General features: G+C 41.9%; 2 protein-coding genes across 5 annotated transcripts in view; both read right to left on the reverse strand.

Annotated features, from left to right (window-relative positions):
• The window catches only part of ncbp3 (nuclear cap binding subunit 3), an 11,212-nt gene extending 9,260 nt beyond the window's left edge, over positions 1-1,952 (reverse strand). Inside the window, exons 1-2 of the mRNA XM_020626271.3 lie at positions 1,707-1,952; positions 648-713 (exon numbers count right to left, since the gene is read on the reverse strand). Of these exons, the coding sequence (XP_020481927.2) occupies positions 648-713; positions 1,707-1,889 (249 nt within the window). The 5' untranslated portion in view covers positions 1,890-1,952. The remainder of the gene's footprint in view (positions 1-647; positions 714-1,706) is intronic.
• A 9,973-nt stretch (positions 1,953-11,925) lies between these two features.
• LOC109983555 (rap1 GTPase-activating protein 2) overlaps positions 11,926-17,500 on the reverse strand; it is a 32,447-nt gene continuing 26,872 nt past the window's right edge. For all 4 annotated transcript variants that reach the window (XM_020633319.2, XM_065963060.1, XM_020633318.2 and 1 more), the window contains 11 exons: positions 16,875-17,030; positions 15,947-16,018; positions 15,758-15,844; positions 15,251-15,397; positions 15,037-15,141; positions 13,818-13,909; positions 13,600-13,707; positions 13,249-13,336; positions 13,039-13,105; positions 12,862-12,932; positions 11,926-11,959 (listed from right to left, as the gene is read on the reverse strand). In XM_020633319.2, coding sequence (XP_020488975.2) covers positions 11,948-11,959; positions 12,862-12,932; positions 13,039-13,105; positions 13,249-13,336; positions 13,600-13,707; positions 13,818-13,909; positions 15,037-15,141; positions 15,251-15,397; positions 15,758-15,844; positions 15,947-16,018; positions 16,875-17,030 — 1,005 coding nt within the window. In that variant the 3' untranslated portion in view covers positions 11,926-11,947. The remainder of the gene's footprint in view (positions 11,960-12,861; positions 12,933-13,038; positions 13,106-13,248; positions 13,337-13,599; positions 13,708-13,817; positions 13,910-15,036; positions 15,142-15,250; positions 15,398-15,757; positions 15,845-15,946; positions 16,019-16,874; positions 17,031-17,500) is intronic.

Here is a 17,500-nt window from a genome sequence, read left to right on the forward strand (position 1 = left end):
ACTGTCTCTGTCTTTAAAAGCTGCTGTCGTGACGACCATAGTGATGTCACTAAGCCCATGTCCAGGTGTTTCCCTGCATGTGCTGCTGTTATCAGTCCATGCTCTGGTGATGGTGGAGGAAGTAAGGGCGCGGTCACACTGGCCATCCGTACCGTGCCGTACCCAAGCAGACTCGAGCACGGCACGGTACTCGGAGAACAACACAGAGAACATGACAGCTATTTTACTGACTTTGCGATTTATTTTAAGCTATTTTTAACAGACACAGCCATAAATAAATTAAATAATAAATAAGACGCGCGGCCAAGTCCGCGGGCGCACATCGGAGAACAACACAGAGAACATGACAGCTACTTTGTGGCTTATATTGAGTCATGTTAGTCAGATACAGCCATGCAACTCTGGATTTCTCCATAATGAAGGCTGTCAGCGTTGTGTACCCGCGTGCTTGTACTCGTGCATAAAGTGTACCGTGCCGAAGCACACCTCTCCAAAGTGTGCCAAAGCCAAGGAAGTGTACCGTGCCTGAGCACGATACGGAGCGGTCACACTGGTCAAACTAACTGGACTTTAGTGTTGAAGCGTGCTTGGGCACGGTACAGATGACCAAGTTAAAGGGTGGAGGAGTGTTAGTGACGGTGTCTTACCTTTGAAGTGACATCGATCCCAGTGATGAATGCTCCCGCCTTGTTCTCATATCGCCGGCTTGTATCCTGTAAAACAAAAAGCAACATTTCAACCACATCTGACGGGATTTCCGAGACAAACAAAGAAGTCATGCTGTGACAAAAGATTAGAAGTTTATAAAGTTATTACTCGACTTTTGAGATCTCAAACTTGACATTGAAAATCCACAGCCACCTTAGAGCTGCCTTAACTATTTAATAGTGACAGGTAAAAAGCCTTTTATAGATCATTGGTTACTCGACTTTAAAGCTCCTGTGAGGAACTATTGTAGGGAGGCCATCCGTCCTGGTTTGACCAGGACCGTCCCGCTGTCGGGCTCTGTCCCAACAACTTCATCTATTAAACACTAATGTGTCCCGGTCCCTGTCCGTGTTTAATTCTAACAGGAAGTAAAGTACTCTCAGTTTAAGAGAGTACAAACATTAAAATGTTAAAAGCATTGATCTTTTGATAGCCCTACTAATAACATTATATAAACAATCAGTGTCTTGTTCATGCAGATCATACAGCAGCAGTAAAATTAACTTCAGTCTGTTTCAAAACCATCCACAAACTCTCCACAGGAGCTTTAAATGAGAATCTACTCATAAAATGTAAACCACAGTGTTTATACATGTGTTAGTGGTTATAACCCTGAAGGTTAGGCCGAATTGATTTCTGAGTCTTTATTTATCAGAATCATAAAAGCTCTGGAGTCATTTTGATAAAGCGGCGTTATAATCAAGTTTATAACGTTTAATTTCCACTTTAGTTAACGGAGTTCTGTGGTACTAAAAAGACAGAATGATTTTAAATCCTCCAGCAACAAGTGAGAGAACCAACAACCAGGCTAAAGGCAGACATTTAAACTATTGTTCACAGTAGTTAACCTTTAAAACTCGTTAGCCGGTGACTACTATGGTGCTAACAACCGTAGAGATCTGGGAGTGTAGGTTAGCACACACCGACGCTTCCCGCGGTTCCGCCGGCCGCAGGAGACGCCAGTCCCCGGTCTGAGAAGGCCTCATTGTGACACTTACCGGCAGCAGCTCCTTCAGGGAACGGTTAACGGAGACGTCCTCCGCTTCCAGCTCTCCTTCCTCCACCTCCATCGGCTCGGCTTCGCGGGCATCTCTGTCAGAGCCTGAGTCCGAGTCCGAGTCGGACCGGTCCGAGCCGCTGTCTGATTTCACCGACACCCGTAAGCTGCGAGCGGCCGCCATGGAGCGAGCTGCAAACAACGGCTACTGCTTGTGCTGCGGGTGTTATCGTAACCCGGCAGTGATCGGTCCTCCCGCTTCTTCTTCGTTTTTGTGCTCGCAAGGAAAGTCACATCACAGCATCAGCGCCATCTCGTGGCCGCTGTGTTGTTCTTTTTAATTGAAGGAGCCATATATGACACCTAGTGTTTAAAATGGATACTGCAGTCCACATTTCAATACATTGGGTCGATATTATCGTGAATTTATGATATAAGTTCATATACCAAGTTACCGTTACTGCAGATAAGAATGTTAGGTTCAGTATAAAACAAGCAGAAACAAATAAATTCAGTCAAAATTCTTTATTGATTTATGTTTCTAATTAACCTAATGCGCATTTTATTAATTGTGGGAGAAAACCGGACCCCCGGAGTAAACCCATGGCTAACATGGAGAGATGCGATCTCTTCACAGAGAGAGAACTGGAGATGGAGCCGGAAACACCACCAGTCCTACCTCTGTGAGGCTACAGTGCTAATCATTGCGCCACCATGCTGCCCGCTGTGAAGGTGAATCTAAGATCAAATCAAACTAATTATGGCTCAGTGTTTCGGAACTTGCAGCACAAAAATACCAGCAAATGATGGATGACTTACACTGCAGTGAAGACAGCCACATCTCCTCAGATCTACATGGTGCCTCCTGCAGTGTCTTTTCACCTGGCAGGGAAGAAGTTCCGCTGGGAGGAAATATGGTGAACTAATTAGGTTCACCATACTTCCCCCCTAGGACCCACCCACCCACCACGACCACCCTGCCCAGGTGCCTCATCAGCTACATTTACTTATATTTTCATAGCTGCAAGTTCTTCCACATAATTTTAATTATTCCTATTTAAATTGTCAAACATTTGGATTATGATTCACCTTCACAGACACCTTGACTTACATGTCAACCTCCCCTGAGTTTCGTTCTACCATCTTCCCATGGACTTTGAAGCTGTACAGACAGGAGTAATCAGGATTCCCCCAATTATTCTCGACCTGCAGCTTCACATATTTGAATATTTTGTTTTCCCCACTAGGGCTGTTGAAAGTCTGTAGCTGCTCTCCATCTTCATCATAAAGAAACCTTCCTAGTTTGGTTCCTGGATCTTCTTTAGTTTCCATACCATAGACAGTAAACTCCTTTGGGGCGCTGGTGATTGTAAGAGTTGGGGACAAGGTCTTTGAAATGTGGCCTAGTGAAACATGACTAATGGCAATGGGGTGGGACAGGGCGATCACTAGATGACCCTGCCCACCTTTGAACGACCAGCAGCTTCCTGGAACTAGTTCTGAGCGTCCCTTAATTACAAAGTTTGGATTTACAGAGCGTGACCAAAGTGGTATCCCAAAGAATGTTAAATAATTTTGCAAGTAGAAATATGTCTTAGACGTCAAGTGGTGTATGATACTGGCTCCTTGTGAATGCAGAGCGAAGTTCGGTAAAGTGTTCCCTATAGGACGCATGTTTATGTCTTTCCTTAGACTCTGCAGCTCATCTTGTAGACGTCTTAGCTGCGCTGCCATGTCTTCAAATGCTAAATTCATGTCCTTATTAGTCGGGGTTAATGAGACAGGTAGCTGTGAGTGTTGTGACTCCTGAAGGTTGTCACTTGGAGTAGCAAAAAAGTAGTAAAAAGTAAATCCACTACACAGACTCAGTACAAAGAAGAGAAAGCCAAGATTCCTTGAATTGAACATGGTGGGGCTCTGGCTTTCTCTGTCCATGCTGTCTCTGTTTGTTTTTTTTAGTGTGTCCGTGTTGCTTTGTCTGTAGCTGTACATGGTTGTGTTGCTGCTGTCGCTGTTTAAGTTGTGGGGACTTTGTCTTGCACTGTTTGTGCTGCTAAGATGGCCTTCGTTACTATCTGCTTTACCGCTAGCGTCTATGCTGTAATTTATGCTAAGATCGAAGTTTTCGACACTGTGCGTATCACTATCGGAGGTTATTGTCTTTTTACAGGGAGCTTTGTGTCTCCTGAAAATCCTGGATAATTTATCCTTGTAGGAAACCTGCGGTTCTCCTTCTGGATCGTAGTATCCAGTAGATTTTAGCCTATTGCTTTTTCGGGACATGTCCTGACCTGGTCCTAACTATTAACGGGGAAGTCTTGTGTTTTCTGCTGACTTTGCTTTCTGTCAGTGTCTTTATATAGCTCTCATGAACCTCTGGATCAAAGCACTTTGTTCACATCAAAGTCACGTTTTCTTTCCTTTGATCTGGAATGTTTACATTCAAAACACAACACTGATTGTTATAGAGCGCCACTTTTCAGAAAAGCGCTGGGTGACGTCAAGCGCCTTTCTGACAGCTGACCAATCAGGACAAGTCGAGTGTTCCTTCCCTAGTAACCTACGTCCCTAGTTACCGATGCCCAAACAGACACCATCCAAGATGGAGAACGGGAAAGTACCGGTTGAACAGCTTGTTATTGCAGTTTCACACTACACCGAGTTATATGACATGAGTCACAAGCGATACAGCAACATTCATATAAAGGAGTCCATCTGGGAACAGATCGGCAGATCTTTGGGTCTTTCTGATATGTAACGTACACGTCTAAAATTCATCCATAGGCTAAACGCTATAGGTAAGTTATAATGACGGCTGTAGTCTTACGGTCTTTTTTATCCTAATCATGCAGTAACACATGGAAATATCTGAGAGATAAATACAAGAAGGAGAAGAGAGAAGAGCAGGAGAAGGGTAGGAGTGGTGTAAAGGGTTAGAGGACATCCTATCCTTCCTTGAGCCTTATAATGGAGACAGGGAGACCTCCTGCCACAGCTATTCATAATACCATTTGTTCAGAGCAAAGAGAGGAAGGCCTGATTATAGGCTATTAGGAATGTGTGTTGCAGAAATCAGTGTGTATGTATGGATAGGGTTAGAAATGTACTTTTAAAAATTGAAAGACCAGCCACTGACAGATAAACGTACAAATTCACCAGCCACTTAATAGCTCAATACTAAATGTTCTAATAAGTGCTGTGTTGGGTTTTATTTTCAATTTCATACAGGACCAAAGTGAGGACTCGATAGAGGAAAGCCTTGTATCCACACTCACCACCGATCACCTGCCTCCCTCACTGACATCTACACCAAGTCCTCCCCTGAGCCTTTCAACAACTACCACGTCCAGTGTCCTCTCCTCAAGAAACTCCAAGGGAAATGACCTCATATCAACTTCAAATTTTAAATAAATTAGACCAAGGATTGACAAAATATACAGAAAATGAACACTACCTCCTCAGCTTGGCACCCACATTAGATGGTCTTGAACCCCGAAAGCAAGCCATGGTGAGGCTTCGCTTTCAGTAAGCCTTATTTGATATAGAATTTGGAGAGTGAGTTCACCGAATGGACTGATTTGATCTTGTGACTCGTGTCAAATAACTGTGTGTAGTGTCAAACGGCAATGTATAAACTGTATGTATATAGAAAGGCACTTTATTTAATTTGTATTTGAAATGAGTAATTCTATAGTCTTGTTATTATTTTTGATTAAATAAACCTACTGTATATTTACCATACTTCGCAGTCATTAGTCACACTGTTTGACAGACTATAAACAATTGACATTTACTATATTTAGGCGTGTGATGACATACAATACAACATAAATGCTTGTGTGATATTAATTATCTTGGAATTTCAAAAAGGGGGAAACATAGATACAGTTTACTATTACCTGCAGTCATTACTGGAACTTACAATGTACCCACTCAATTTGTTCTTTAAATGATAACTCATCCTGCTGCATGCATGGTTGGAATAGATTTTAAAATAATTGTGAGCAGCATGAAATCAAACATTTTTCAGAAAAGCTCCCAAAGCCTTGCTAAGTTATCATATAACATTTTAATAATAGACAATTCTTTACACAAATTAAACTTTCCACATGCTGTAATTACAGGTCTACTTACAGAGGAAAATCGAGAATTAAAAAAATTGCATAAGCTATATAGAGAATTATCGAGAGAACTGATTATAAACAAATATTCTATAGTAGAGAATGATTGAAAAATATATTTACAAAATTTGTTATGGGGAAAAAGCTAAAAAACAGACTAAAATAATTTCTGAAATGTAAATTAAAAACACTATATCTAAAAAAATCTCCAAGTGAACTGATTACATTTCTCCTCTCCATCTACTGTATATACACAGTGACCCCCACAGGTCACACGGGGACGCCAGATGACCATCAGCTGTCAAAACAAAACAACACATTTTCACTTTCACTGATCTCTAGAGTTTTTAGTGTAATCACTCATTTCATGTATAGGCCTAGTAATTAGTTACTGCTGTTGTAGTGTACTGTTAGGCAGCTAATGTCCCTCCATCGCTGTTCTTCCCGTATGCTCCAATGTCGACCACCCTGAACCGATACCGGGCATCCACCACAGCCAACAGCACAATTGAGAATGTCCCCTTGTAATTATAATAGAGGGAGCCGCTATGTGGAGGTGCCTCAATTATGACATGCTTCCCATCCATTACACTGACATTTACTGAAAAGGAAGGCAATCGACCGGTAGGAGTCCCCTATTGCCAAATACCTAGAAATAAAGAAGATACTTCTGTGTTAATATGTGTAACAAAACATGATGTAATTTTCTTTAATGTGACACTTTTCCCAATCTGAGAGGTGATCCACTATATCGCTGAGCAATGTGAACAAATGTCAGATCTGCAGTATGCCAAAAATACCACAGTATTCTTCTAAACTACTAAAAAGTTTCCTTGCATTTTCAGTTTTTTTTTACTTTAATGTAAGACAGAAACACAGAATATAGGATTGGCCTTGATGTGTGTATGTAAACCTTTCCAAGGATGAAAACAAAGTTCATTAAAAATAAATCTCCTTATTGTTCATAATAATTCTGTAGGAGACAGAGGTCAAGTGAGCTGGTGTGTTCCTCCGCTGGGCACAACAATCTTAATAAAATCTTGTAGTATGTGATGTGCCATTGTTTTCATATCTTGTTTGCATGCTTGAGATTATAGAGAAGATCAATTTCTCCTTAAGTGCGAAATGCTACACGATTTTAAAATGGGGTAGGATTTTAAAAGTCTCACTCTGTTTTCTGAGTCAGACTTAACCTGCTTATCCTGAGACACAGCAGCAGAAACTCTCTACTACTCAAGCAATACTTTCTACTGATCGAAAGAAACTTTACACATTTACACACCTAAAACATAACTTTTTCTCCTGCCCATGTCCACTTCTTTGAGTGACATGTTTTTGTTTTGATGTAAATACACCAAAACAATATAGGTGAAGATTTATGCTCAGGGGATTTGTGTTGTGTCCCTTTAAGGAATATAAGTCCCCATACTGTGACTGATCAGATTTATGTCCCCGTAAAACATGTTCATACACACGTACACACACAAACTGAGACAAAGGTTGAAGATCTGCAGAAACTTTATAACATCAGATTTACATAGCAGAATCACGTAAATTGATTTTTTCCATTATGATGGAGAACATTAAATACAGACACAGCGACATCTTTGTAATTATGCTACATCCTCCCTCGCCCCCTTTCAAAATAAATTATTTACTCTTATATTGCAAAAATCTGAACAAACTGACAGAGATTTACACCTGAAATCAGAAGGAGACGAGGAGGAACAGATTTTTGTGCTTTCAGTGCAATCAAGATAATTAGAGTAGAGTTAGTATTCAGACTGTACATATTTAACATCCACAGAGCTTTGTGTCATCTTAGTGCAAAATAAAAAACATCTGTTTCCTGTCTGTTTTTGCATCAAACGGCAGTGAAGCTTCTGGTTTTTGCAGGTTTACAGTCGGTCACTTTCAACACAGCACTGAGTCCAACCTGTTCAGAGAAATCTTACAGTGAATTGAATATTTTCTACAAACCTGCAGCAGGTTGACCCGACTGTGACAAAAGCGACAAACTGCTGATTGAACATCTGAGTCGATATATTGATTGTATTGTTGATTGATTATTTAAACAGCTAACAGTGACTGATGTGTGTAAACGTTCAGACATCATTAAATACACAGGAATGACGTTATCGATATAGAGGCAAATTCTGTGTTTACAGTAGAAAACTTGGAAGAACTACAGGAAAGTGTTTGACATTATTATCTCTCTCAGTCAGAATAACTGTAAAACTTCAAATAAAAGCCTATCCCAATTTAAAGCCATATCTTTCGCCAGCCTGGTGTTGCTGCATGTTTTGACAAAGAAAGGCAGATCTCAGTAAGACACCCCCTTTGCATTTAGTGTTGATCACTTAGAGGATTAAATATATGGAGAAAAAGACACAAAAATACCTCATCTGTCCAAGAAAGACAGAATAATGCTGATATGCGAACCGTGCGTGCAGCAGGTTGGCATACTGTCTCAGGGCGCACTCACACTAGGCCCTGTTGTCCCGTACTGTGCTGAAGCACAGGGGGATGGAGAGGGGGCTGGCCTGCACTCACACTTCTATAGGACTAAACGGGCCTGAGCACGGTTACCTCTTGTACACATGCATGGCTTTACGTGATCATGAAGCATTATTATGAAGAGTGCTCAATTTACAAGACAGGTGGACTATTAAGAAAAAGTAGAAGGTACACACGGTCAAGTCATACCGATGATGTGATTTCTCCGTAATGAAGGCTGTCCACGTTTTGTACCCGTGTGCTTGTGCTCGTGCATGAACTGTACCATGCAACATGATCACACCTCTTCCGAGCGTGCCAGGGCTGAGGAAGTGTATCAAGCTTGATCACGGAGCACTCACACTAGTCTAGCAAACTGGACTTAAGGTGTGAAGCGTGCTTGGGCACGGTACGGATTGCAGAGTGTGAGTGCGCCCTTACTAAGCAAGGTCAAGTTAGTGATTTTTTAACTCAATTTGAGAAAATGTAAATTTTTCTAGGTTAAAATTACAATGTTTAACAACCTTTAAATCCCCAAAGAATGAAAGTAAAATGGAGAAACAGTCAGGAAGAAGAGACTTAAAGGTGTTTAACATCGTCCCTTACAGTGGTGGATTAAAATCGTTCCTAATTTTATTATTTAAATAACTCGCAGTGGTCCAGTTCAGAAGCATGTAGTGGATGAAGAGATCAACAAATTTGGTTGGATTTAAATTGATTTAAATTTTTATAAAAATCTCAAAACTCAAGGAAAACCTTTTTCCACTTTATCCTGTGAATGACCATTTCCATTTCTGTTTCACGGTACCCTCCACCAATCATGTTCTGGAGCTTTCTAATGTCTAAGATATGGTCAGTCTATATTAAGGTACCTGTTCGTTAGCGTCTGTTTAAGGTGCCTTAGCGTCGTGTTCAGGATACCCATAGGCTGTTTTAGGTACCCGTTAGTATCTGTTCTCTTAACTTGTGTAAATTTCTGTGTCAAGGTTCACTTAAGAAGCCTGTTTCCTTTTATAAGACCTGTTGAAGTCTTTTTTTCAAGTATACTTAATTACTTGTTAAGTTATCTTTTAAGGTACCCTTCGGTGCTTGTATTTCTTTTGGTCACCTATCTAATTCATAGTTAAAGACAGAGTTGGTGATTTCCTCCAGATACACTTTTTAAGATTTTGGTTGATTTCAATCTTGCGCTTATGTCTGTGTTAAGGTACCCTTCAGCATCTGCCTTTTGAAATGAATACCTGATTAAGTATTTTACTGTCTGTTAACTTGCCTTTTCACTCTTGGTAAGATCTGTTCTTATTAACCCTTCAGCGCTCATATTTAGTTTGGTCTCCTATCCAAGGCACAGTTAACTCGGTTTTTAGAAACCCTTGAGCATCTGTCTTAGGGTATCCTTTCGCTACTTTTTATTTTACCCTCAAGTATCCCCTTTACTTCAAACACATGGATAGTTCTGGGTCAAGGTACCCGGCGCATCTCTCTAAGGGAAGTAACGCCTGTTTTCTTTGTGGTCAGGTCTGTATTTAAGGATACTCTCTTCAGCTGGTAAGATCTGTTATAAGGGACCCTTCAGTGCTCATTTAGAGTGCACAAGAATCGTCTCCTATCTAACACATTGAGGTACCCTGTACTCTTAAGTCTTGTTTCCACTAAGCAGTCTGGTTCATTTCGGTTTGGTACGGTACACATTTATTGGCGTTTCCACCGTGTCAGAAGTTGGGAATGGTACCAAAACAAGGGATCCGTAAAAACCCTTAAATCACATGTTATCAGATCATTTTCTTACACATGGTAAGGTCTGTTTTTAGGAACCTTTATAGTCTAATTTTAAGGTATCCTTTAGCATGTGTTTTTTTTCCTTGGACAAATGTTTAGGTTTGTCTTTAGATCCCCTAAACCAGCTGCTTTAAGGTTCCCTTTGGCCATTCTTTGAAAGAACAAGGTATACTTGAGCTTCAGTTTGAAGATACTTGCACCTGTTTTATTTTTATGAATCGAGTGTTTTAAAGAAAACTTTATTGTTCGTTACTTGCCTTCTTTCTCTTGGTACAATCTGTTTGAAGCTCCTCGTTTTAAACTTTCAGAGGTTCAGAATGAATGTTTCCAATTGCTGATCTGCTTGAGTCCTGCTACCTGCTGGCTGGATGTGAATGAATTAAATTACCGTAGGTATTTAGTTCACCTAGGGGAAGGGGGCAGATGCCGGTTGGCTGCCGACTGCATATGATTTGCTCAGGTGTTTAAACTGACAGCTGCTTTTGCCCAACGTAAGGAGATTATTTCATCAGTGTTACATACTCATTTTTCAATCAGAAACACGTTGCATCTGTCAACCAGGCAAAACAAGGACGAGTGAAAATGTCAGCCATGTCTTATTTTAGGACGTCCATCCAGCCGTCAGCTTCAGCTCGCTCGGAGTCCCTGATTAATAAAAGTCAAAGATTATTATTGAAGCGCACAGATGTACAGACGTTACATCTCTGCAGCGTGTGGACACACGAACAGAACACAGTGTGACCCTCTCTCTGCTGCACAGGTAAATACCACTTCACCTGTACCACTCTTTGTAGTCTGAGATTACCCTGATGACATCATGGCGACATCATCGTGACATCATGAGAAATATATTCTGTTAGTTTAACAGGCGGAGCATGTAAAGACGATGGAGTTACGCGAGATGTTTGTCTGAACCTCCTCTCTTTTTTTCTGGAAAATGAAAAAGTGACAGAAGAAAGAAAAACAGATTTTAAAACTGTTGAACAAACACATCAGCATTCAGTCACAGAGTTTATTTATAATTAATTATTTAATTTGTTACCACATATGCTCTGGGCTTCGCTCTTATTCAAGAGGACATTCAGGATCACTCTGATCCAGGTGCAAACCTTCAATGATCTGGTTTACTTCACACTACATTATTTTGTCTACAGGGGGGCGCCAAAGTCCACACAAACTAAAGATCCTCATCCTCAATGGTACCTCATCTACTTTGTCAGTGAATCAAAACATCCCTCTAATGCTAAATATAATTAAAATATAATATATAATGTAATATCAAATATCAACTGGCTTGTAGAAATGTTGTTTGTTTCAGCAGTTTGAGTTCTCATGCAGGTTTTCCTGTAATCCAGCAGGGTGATCCAGATCCTACTTGAAAGGTTTGGACGTGTGATCCTGATTTCAATCAGGATTAAACCTCTCCTGTGTCGTTCTAAACCTTCGAGTGGACAACGGAGCCCTGAGGTGCTATGACAACGAACACTGCACTGAACACACTCCATTTATATAAACACCTCTTTATTACACCTTTCTACTGCTAGTACAGGTGTGTGTCTGTGTGTGTGTGTGTGTGTGTGTGTGTGTGTGTGTGTGTGTGTGTGTGTGTGTGTGTGTGTGTGTGTCTGTGTGTGTGTGTGTTTGTGTGTCTGTCTGTGTGTGTGTGTGTATGATTGTGTTAATGTTTCTCGTTGCAGATAGTTTGTTAAATGTGCAGTGATAAAAAGGCTCTCTAATCACGACATTAAACTGCAGCTCCGTGTTTCTCACACCTCTCCAACAGATTCTCTTTAATATCACAACAAACACACACATGATCCTCACCTCCCATCGCCGTCCTCACAGTTTACTGTCCGGGCTGCAGACGGAGAGAGGACGACAAACAGGAGAAAAGACGGAAATGTTTCAGCTCAGAGATTCAATACTCATCATTCTGTTTCCATCGTCAGACCGAGCAGAGAGACGTGCTTCAATGACTCACACAATACCTTTACCTGCCTGAACAACACCGACCTGTTAAACATTTAAAGGTGAATAAATTATGGATGGTAACTTAGGATGGTTTCACATTAGGAACCCGGTCCCGAATCTGAGAATGGTTGACCCCAGAGTCCGGTTCATTTGATCAGTGTGAACACAAAAGTACAGTGACCGAGTCCGCTTGAAGAGGTGAGCTCAGGCAAGATTCATGTGTACTCGAGTACCGTCTGCATGAGATGTGAACGCAACCGTGCTCAAACAAGGAAGTGGACAACTATATGACATCATTCTAAACATCTTCTGTCATTTCAAAAACCGTCATAGCCGCACAGCACGGGCCGTTTCATCCTCTGAGCTGCACGGTAGATGTGGACGCAGGAAGAGGGACGGGGTTTGGCATCTCAGAATTAACAAAAAAATCCACAGTTAGCAGGATGAACTCAGCCCGCGAGTGGTTGCCATGCAAACTTCTTCTTCTTTCTGCTTTTTGGCAGATTTGAAAACAACTATGTACATACTGCCACCTGCTGTATCGGACTGTGTACATACGTAAGTGTACTCGGTTACAGAACGATGAGTAGCGGGTGAGGGGGGAGGAACAATTGTGTTCGGGCATGGTATGAAACAAACGTGCCTAATGTGAAAACGCCCTCTCTGTCTGTTAAATGAACAGAATGGTGAGGTACATATTTGTATTTTAATAACTTTTTTTAGTGTAAAAACTTGAAACACAATCAGACTCTCATTAGTGTCAATAACGAGACGTCATGAAGGACTTACTGCTGCTGAGTGGCTCAACTTGTCAAAGCGAAACTTAAGGTTGGATCTGGGAGAGTTTTTATTCTTCAGCTCTGAAAACAAACAAACAAATAATGAGCAGATCCTCACTGATTGTGTGTGTGTGTGTGTGTGTGTGTGTGTGTGTGTGTGTGCGTGCGTGCGTGAGTGTTTCTGAACCTGTTGGGCTGCGACAAACTAGGAGCGGACTTGAATTCTGACCTTCTACGGTCACAGCCTGGGCGAGCTGCAGCAAAGAGAGAGAGAGCAGGTTACCGTAAAATCCAGAAATTACGTCTCTACAGGAAACAGCGGTTTAGATAATGGACGGATGGAATTAAAACGATTGACTTAAACATCTGATGATAATATGGAGTAGTAGTTTCTCACCAGGTGTGTTTCATCTGCAGGTAAGCTGAAGCTGCAACTGCTGGACGTCGACCTGGAGATCTTACTGCTCTCTTTCTTCACGTGGACTCTGCAGGTTGCAAACAAAGACGTCTTCAGCTGACGCGGCCAGGATGTTTCACTCCACAAACTTTCAATTTTATCTTGAATTTAGTTGTTTTTTTGATGGATACAGGTGTTTATAAATATAGTTTTTAATACTATTTTAAACCCACCACCTGCTGTTTATGCAGGTCAGTGGATTTAAGTGAAACTAAAAAAGCTTCAAAGTTCACTTTTATGAAATATTTTAAAGGCAAAACGATGAAGGGAACAAGAGTCACAAACACTCACCTGTCCCGTTGTCCAGCCTCTGGAGAGCTGGGATTGGACGGCAGCTCCGACCTCACCTCCAGGGTGGCGTGGCAGCCGCAGTCGAAGCTCCTCTGCTCGCTAAGGAGACTGAAAGTGAATCACATGTGGTGAAAACTAGCTTAGCATGAAGACCGGAAGCAGAGGGAAACTGAAAAGAGACGCAGAGAAACCAAAAGGGATGTCGGTTTAAAACGTACCTTCTCAGGTTGTGTTTCTCGGTCTGACTGTCGACACTCAGCAGACGCGGGAAAAGTCCTGAACGTCTCTTCACAGGAGACTTCACGTTATACTGAGAACAGACACAACATGCACCAGCTGTGAGAGTCTTTTATTACATGTTTCTTTGAGTCACCACTTTAACGTGCCAGTCCACAGATGTTTATTCTCTCACCTCCTTCAGTTTATTCTCATGTCTTGTTTGATCTAAAACAGCAGAATGGCAAAATAACGAGCGCTAACGTGCTGATCAAAGCTGCAGCAGAGAAACAACATCCAGTGCACTGCTACTTTAAATCTCTGTTTTAACGAATGAAGTCGTTCAAGATCAACTCGTCTACTTCAGACAGTCCAAAATGTTCCTACCAATTATTCAGACCCGAAATATGTAAAGAACAAAAACATTAAACCCTGATCTTACTTTAGTTTCCACAGCCGACCGAACCCATACTCTGTAGGAGTGTAAGCTTAATGGCGCTAGCTGCATCTGCTACGTAATAGCGTGACATCATAGCAGCATGACACAGAGTAACCCGCCGATAAGTTAAAAAGAAGAACACAATGCAGTAAGCAAAGGGTAAGAATGAAGGACGTCCAGTAGAGGTCAGCACCTCTGAGGTCGTCCATGTGCCCCATGGACGACCTCAGAGGTGCTGACCTCTACTGGAGCTACGTGCTGAAATTAGTCCCAAAATAACAAAAATAGCCTTGAAATGACTCTTGAAATCCACAGGATATTGTTATTAGCGCTGTCAAACAGGAAGTGACTATTCTTTAGACCAATCAACAGACTGCAGTGTGTCTAGCTCTACCGTTAAGGGTCAGATTGGTACACTTAGCATCCCAGCGGGAGGGTAACAAAAATGTGAAAGGGTACAGATTGGATATTTTGGTACCATCCTAATTTGTGATGATGGAAACACCAATATATACCATACCAATCCGAACTGAGCCATTTCTTTAAGAGTACAATAAATTTCACCGTCATTGGAGAGTCTGAAGATTTGTAAAACATCGCGTGGCAGTCGAGGATGACGACAGACCTCCGTTTCACACTTAAAAATCATCCGGTCTAGAATATATTTGAGGATTTCTCACTTAAACAAGAATGCATTCGATGAATTTAGATTCGGCACTTATTGTGACATCGTACTTAATATGAATATAGAAGTACATGGTTTCTGAGTCTTTCTTTGTCACCTCAGCACTGAAGTGTGCAAGACCCCCTCCACTCAGGCTGGTGGGAAGACCTGCCCCGCCTCTCGACATTGTCTCCATGGAGACGCTCCGCCCTCTCATCGCCCTCTGATGTAGAAAGACGGAGACAGAGAGGACGACATCAATTTTTATTGTGAGGGCAAAAGAAGTTAACGTCTTTGTTAACAAAGTAACATCAACACAATCAAACACAGACCTTGAGGGACTCGAGCAGACCTCCGTGGGCGTGTCCATTCTCAGCTCGCCCTTCCTCCTCCAGACCTGATGTCAATCCCAGCATGCTTTGGGAGCGTCTCTGCAGCTCATCATGGAGGCTGTCCAGTAGAGCGGCCCTGGTACGCTCCTACAAACACACACACGTACAATGAATGTAAACACCAGGGGACCAAACATTGAGCCCTGTGGAACACCACCAACCAAGAATTGATTCAAAGATTCCAGGAATACAAAAATTTGTATATTTGTAACTTTGGTGTTTTTAATGGCTGGTTTGGATCACTTAGAATAACAAGCTGAGCCTGTCAGGGACAAAAGCAACAACTCTGAGTGGTCTTTTCTCACTAGCTTGTGATCGCCCTAATGCTTCTATTTTCGCCAGATACCGGAGGACGGCGAATCAATTTGCCACAGATTATTATCTCACTCTGAGGGAACCAATCATTTGATTAATCTAGGAAATCTTGGTGTTTCCTGAAGGTTTTACCTCCAGTCTGGCGAAGCGGTCGCTCTTATAGCAGGCGATTTCTGCGTTGATGAGTTTGGTGAGAAGAAACTCTCTGAACTCTGGACCCTGAACACAAACACAGAAAAAATACAGTTTACATGTGTACTACGAATATGCACAAGTCATTCATGATAGAAAAGTTTTTTACTACCCATGTCCTTCTCTCACCTTCTTAAAAACCGCTGGGTTTGGGAGCGGTGGGCCAAACGGAGGCACATCTTCTCGTGCTGTGACGGACACCTGTCAATCAAAACAGGATGAACAGTCACCTGCAGTAAAGATCGATCTCAGCAGAGAAAAACAAACTGAACAAACGGAATCTTTAAAGTCTGTGTAAACAAAAAAAAAAGCTTAATTCCGGGTCAGTTTGAATCTGATGGCTGAGCGGGGACAAAGTTTTATATTTAGAGTCTTTGAAAGTTTGCTTTTATTTATTTTGGAAAGGAACAAAGGCAAAAGACAGAATAAAAATATTCTTATCACAGGCTTACTATGGGACACTCAGAGCAAAACAAGTGCTCCTTTCAGACACCTCCTTCATCTCTCAGCTCTCAGCCCCTTCCCCCACCCCTCCCTTACTGTTTCATCAGCGAGTGTCTGTGAGATGGCGAGTGGCAGACAAGAGCTGATAAACATCGGAAAACTAGATTCTGTGATCTATTATGATGATATGTATCTCAGCACTGATTTGGTTTCTTTTAGGACAGAAATCTTTTCTTCCGTTTGTTGGTTCTCCTTAAGTTCAATCTTGTGACGACACTCCGTTATAAAGCCTCAAGACACGGCATCTGTGAGTCAGCATGGACGGGGTCGTTTTAGCCTCTGATTGAAACTTGTGTTGCCTTTAAGTGCTCCACGAAGTCATCGAACTTCCCAGTTGTGGAGCCATAATGACGACATACATGCATTCAGGAGTTTTGGTTGGAGAAAAGCAACAAACACTGACAGCGAGAGTCAGGTTGTTTTTTTGTGTGCAGCAGAGACAGACTGAAAACACATCTGGTGGAATTTAGGGGTCAAACGTCCTGACCTGCTGAAAGTTAGAGAACCTTTAAATCAACACGTTCTGATCAAACTGGATTATTTTTCGACGTACCTTGTAGGACGTGCAGTCAGAGCAAGGCTCCTCCACCTGCACTAGGATGAAGGCATGCAGGAAGTTGGATGCGATCATATCCGGGACAAAGGGCGTGGCCTCTTCCTGGAACACCACCGCCACGATGTCGTTTCCTATGTGACGCTTCCTCTGGAGCTGCAGGAGGAAACAGTTTTTTATTATTTCCTTCAAAACACGAAGCAAGGATCCTGATGTCTTCCATTATTAATTCAAGTTTAGCACTTTTATTACGTAACTACATTTTACTCTGAGGCCCCGTGTCCACCCAGCGTTTACTTTTCAGGCAGAAATGCATGGCTGTGTTCTCTGGACTGTTTGCATGGAGCGTTTGTGCGCTGAGAATTAAAGCGTTGCAAGTCGGTCCAGTCTCCATGACAACAGTCTGTTGACATATCTGCTGTTGACCGACACTGCTCTGTTACTTTTTACTGCATGTTTTATATTTTACATGGTTTATTTCCCGATCAGACACGGAGCGAGGAGGATGTGGGTACAAGACATAATCTGTAGGAGACAAAAATATGGGGCGCTAGTGACCTCAACAGCGCCTTTCTGAAAAGTTGTAAGTGAAGTCGATGTGGTCGCAGAAAAAAGGCAAAGCACTG

Source organism: Labrus bergylta, chromosome 14 (assembly GCF_963930695.1).
Source record: "Labrus bergylta chromosome 14, fLabBer1.1, whole genome shotgun sequence".
Taxonomy (NCBI): domain Eukaryota; kingdom Metazoa; phylum Chordata; class Actinopteri; order Labriformes; family Labridae; genus Labrus; species Labrus bergylta.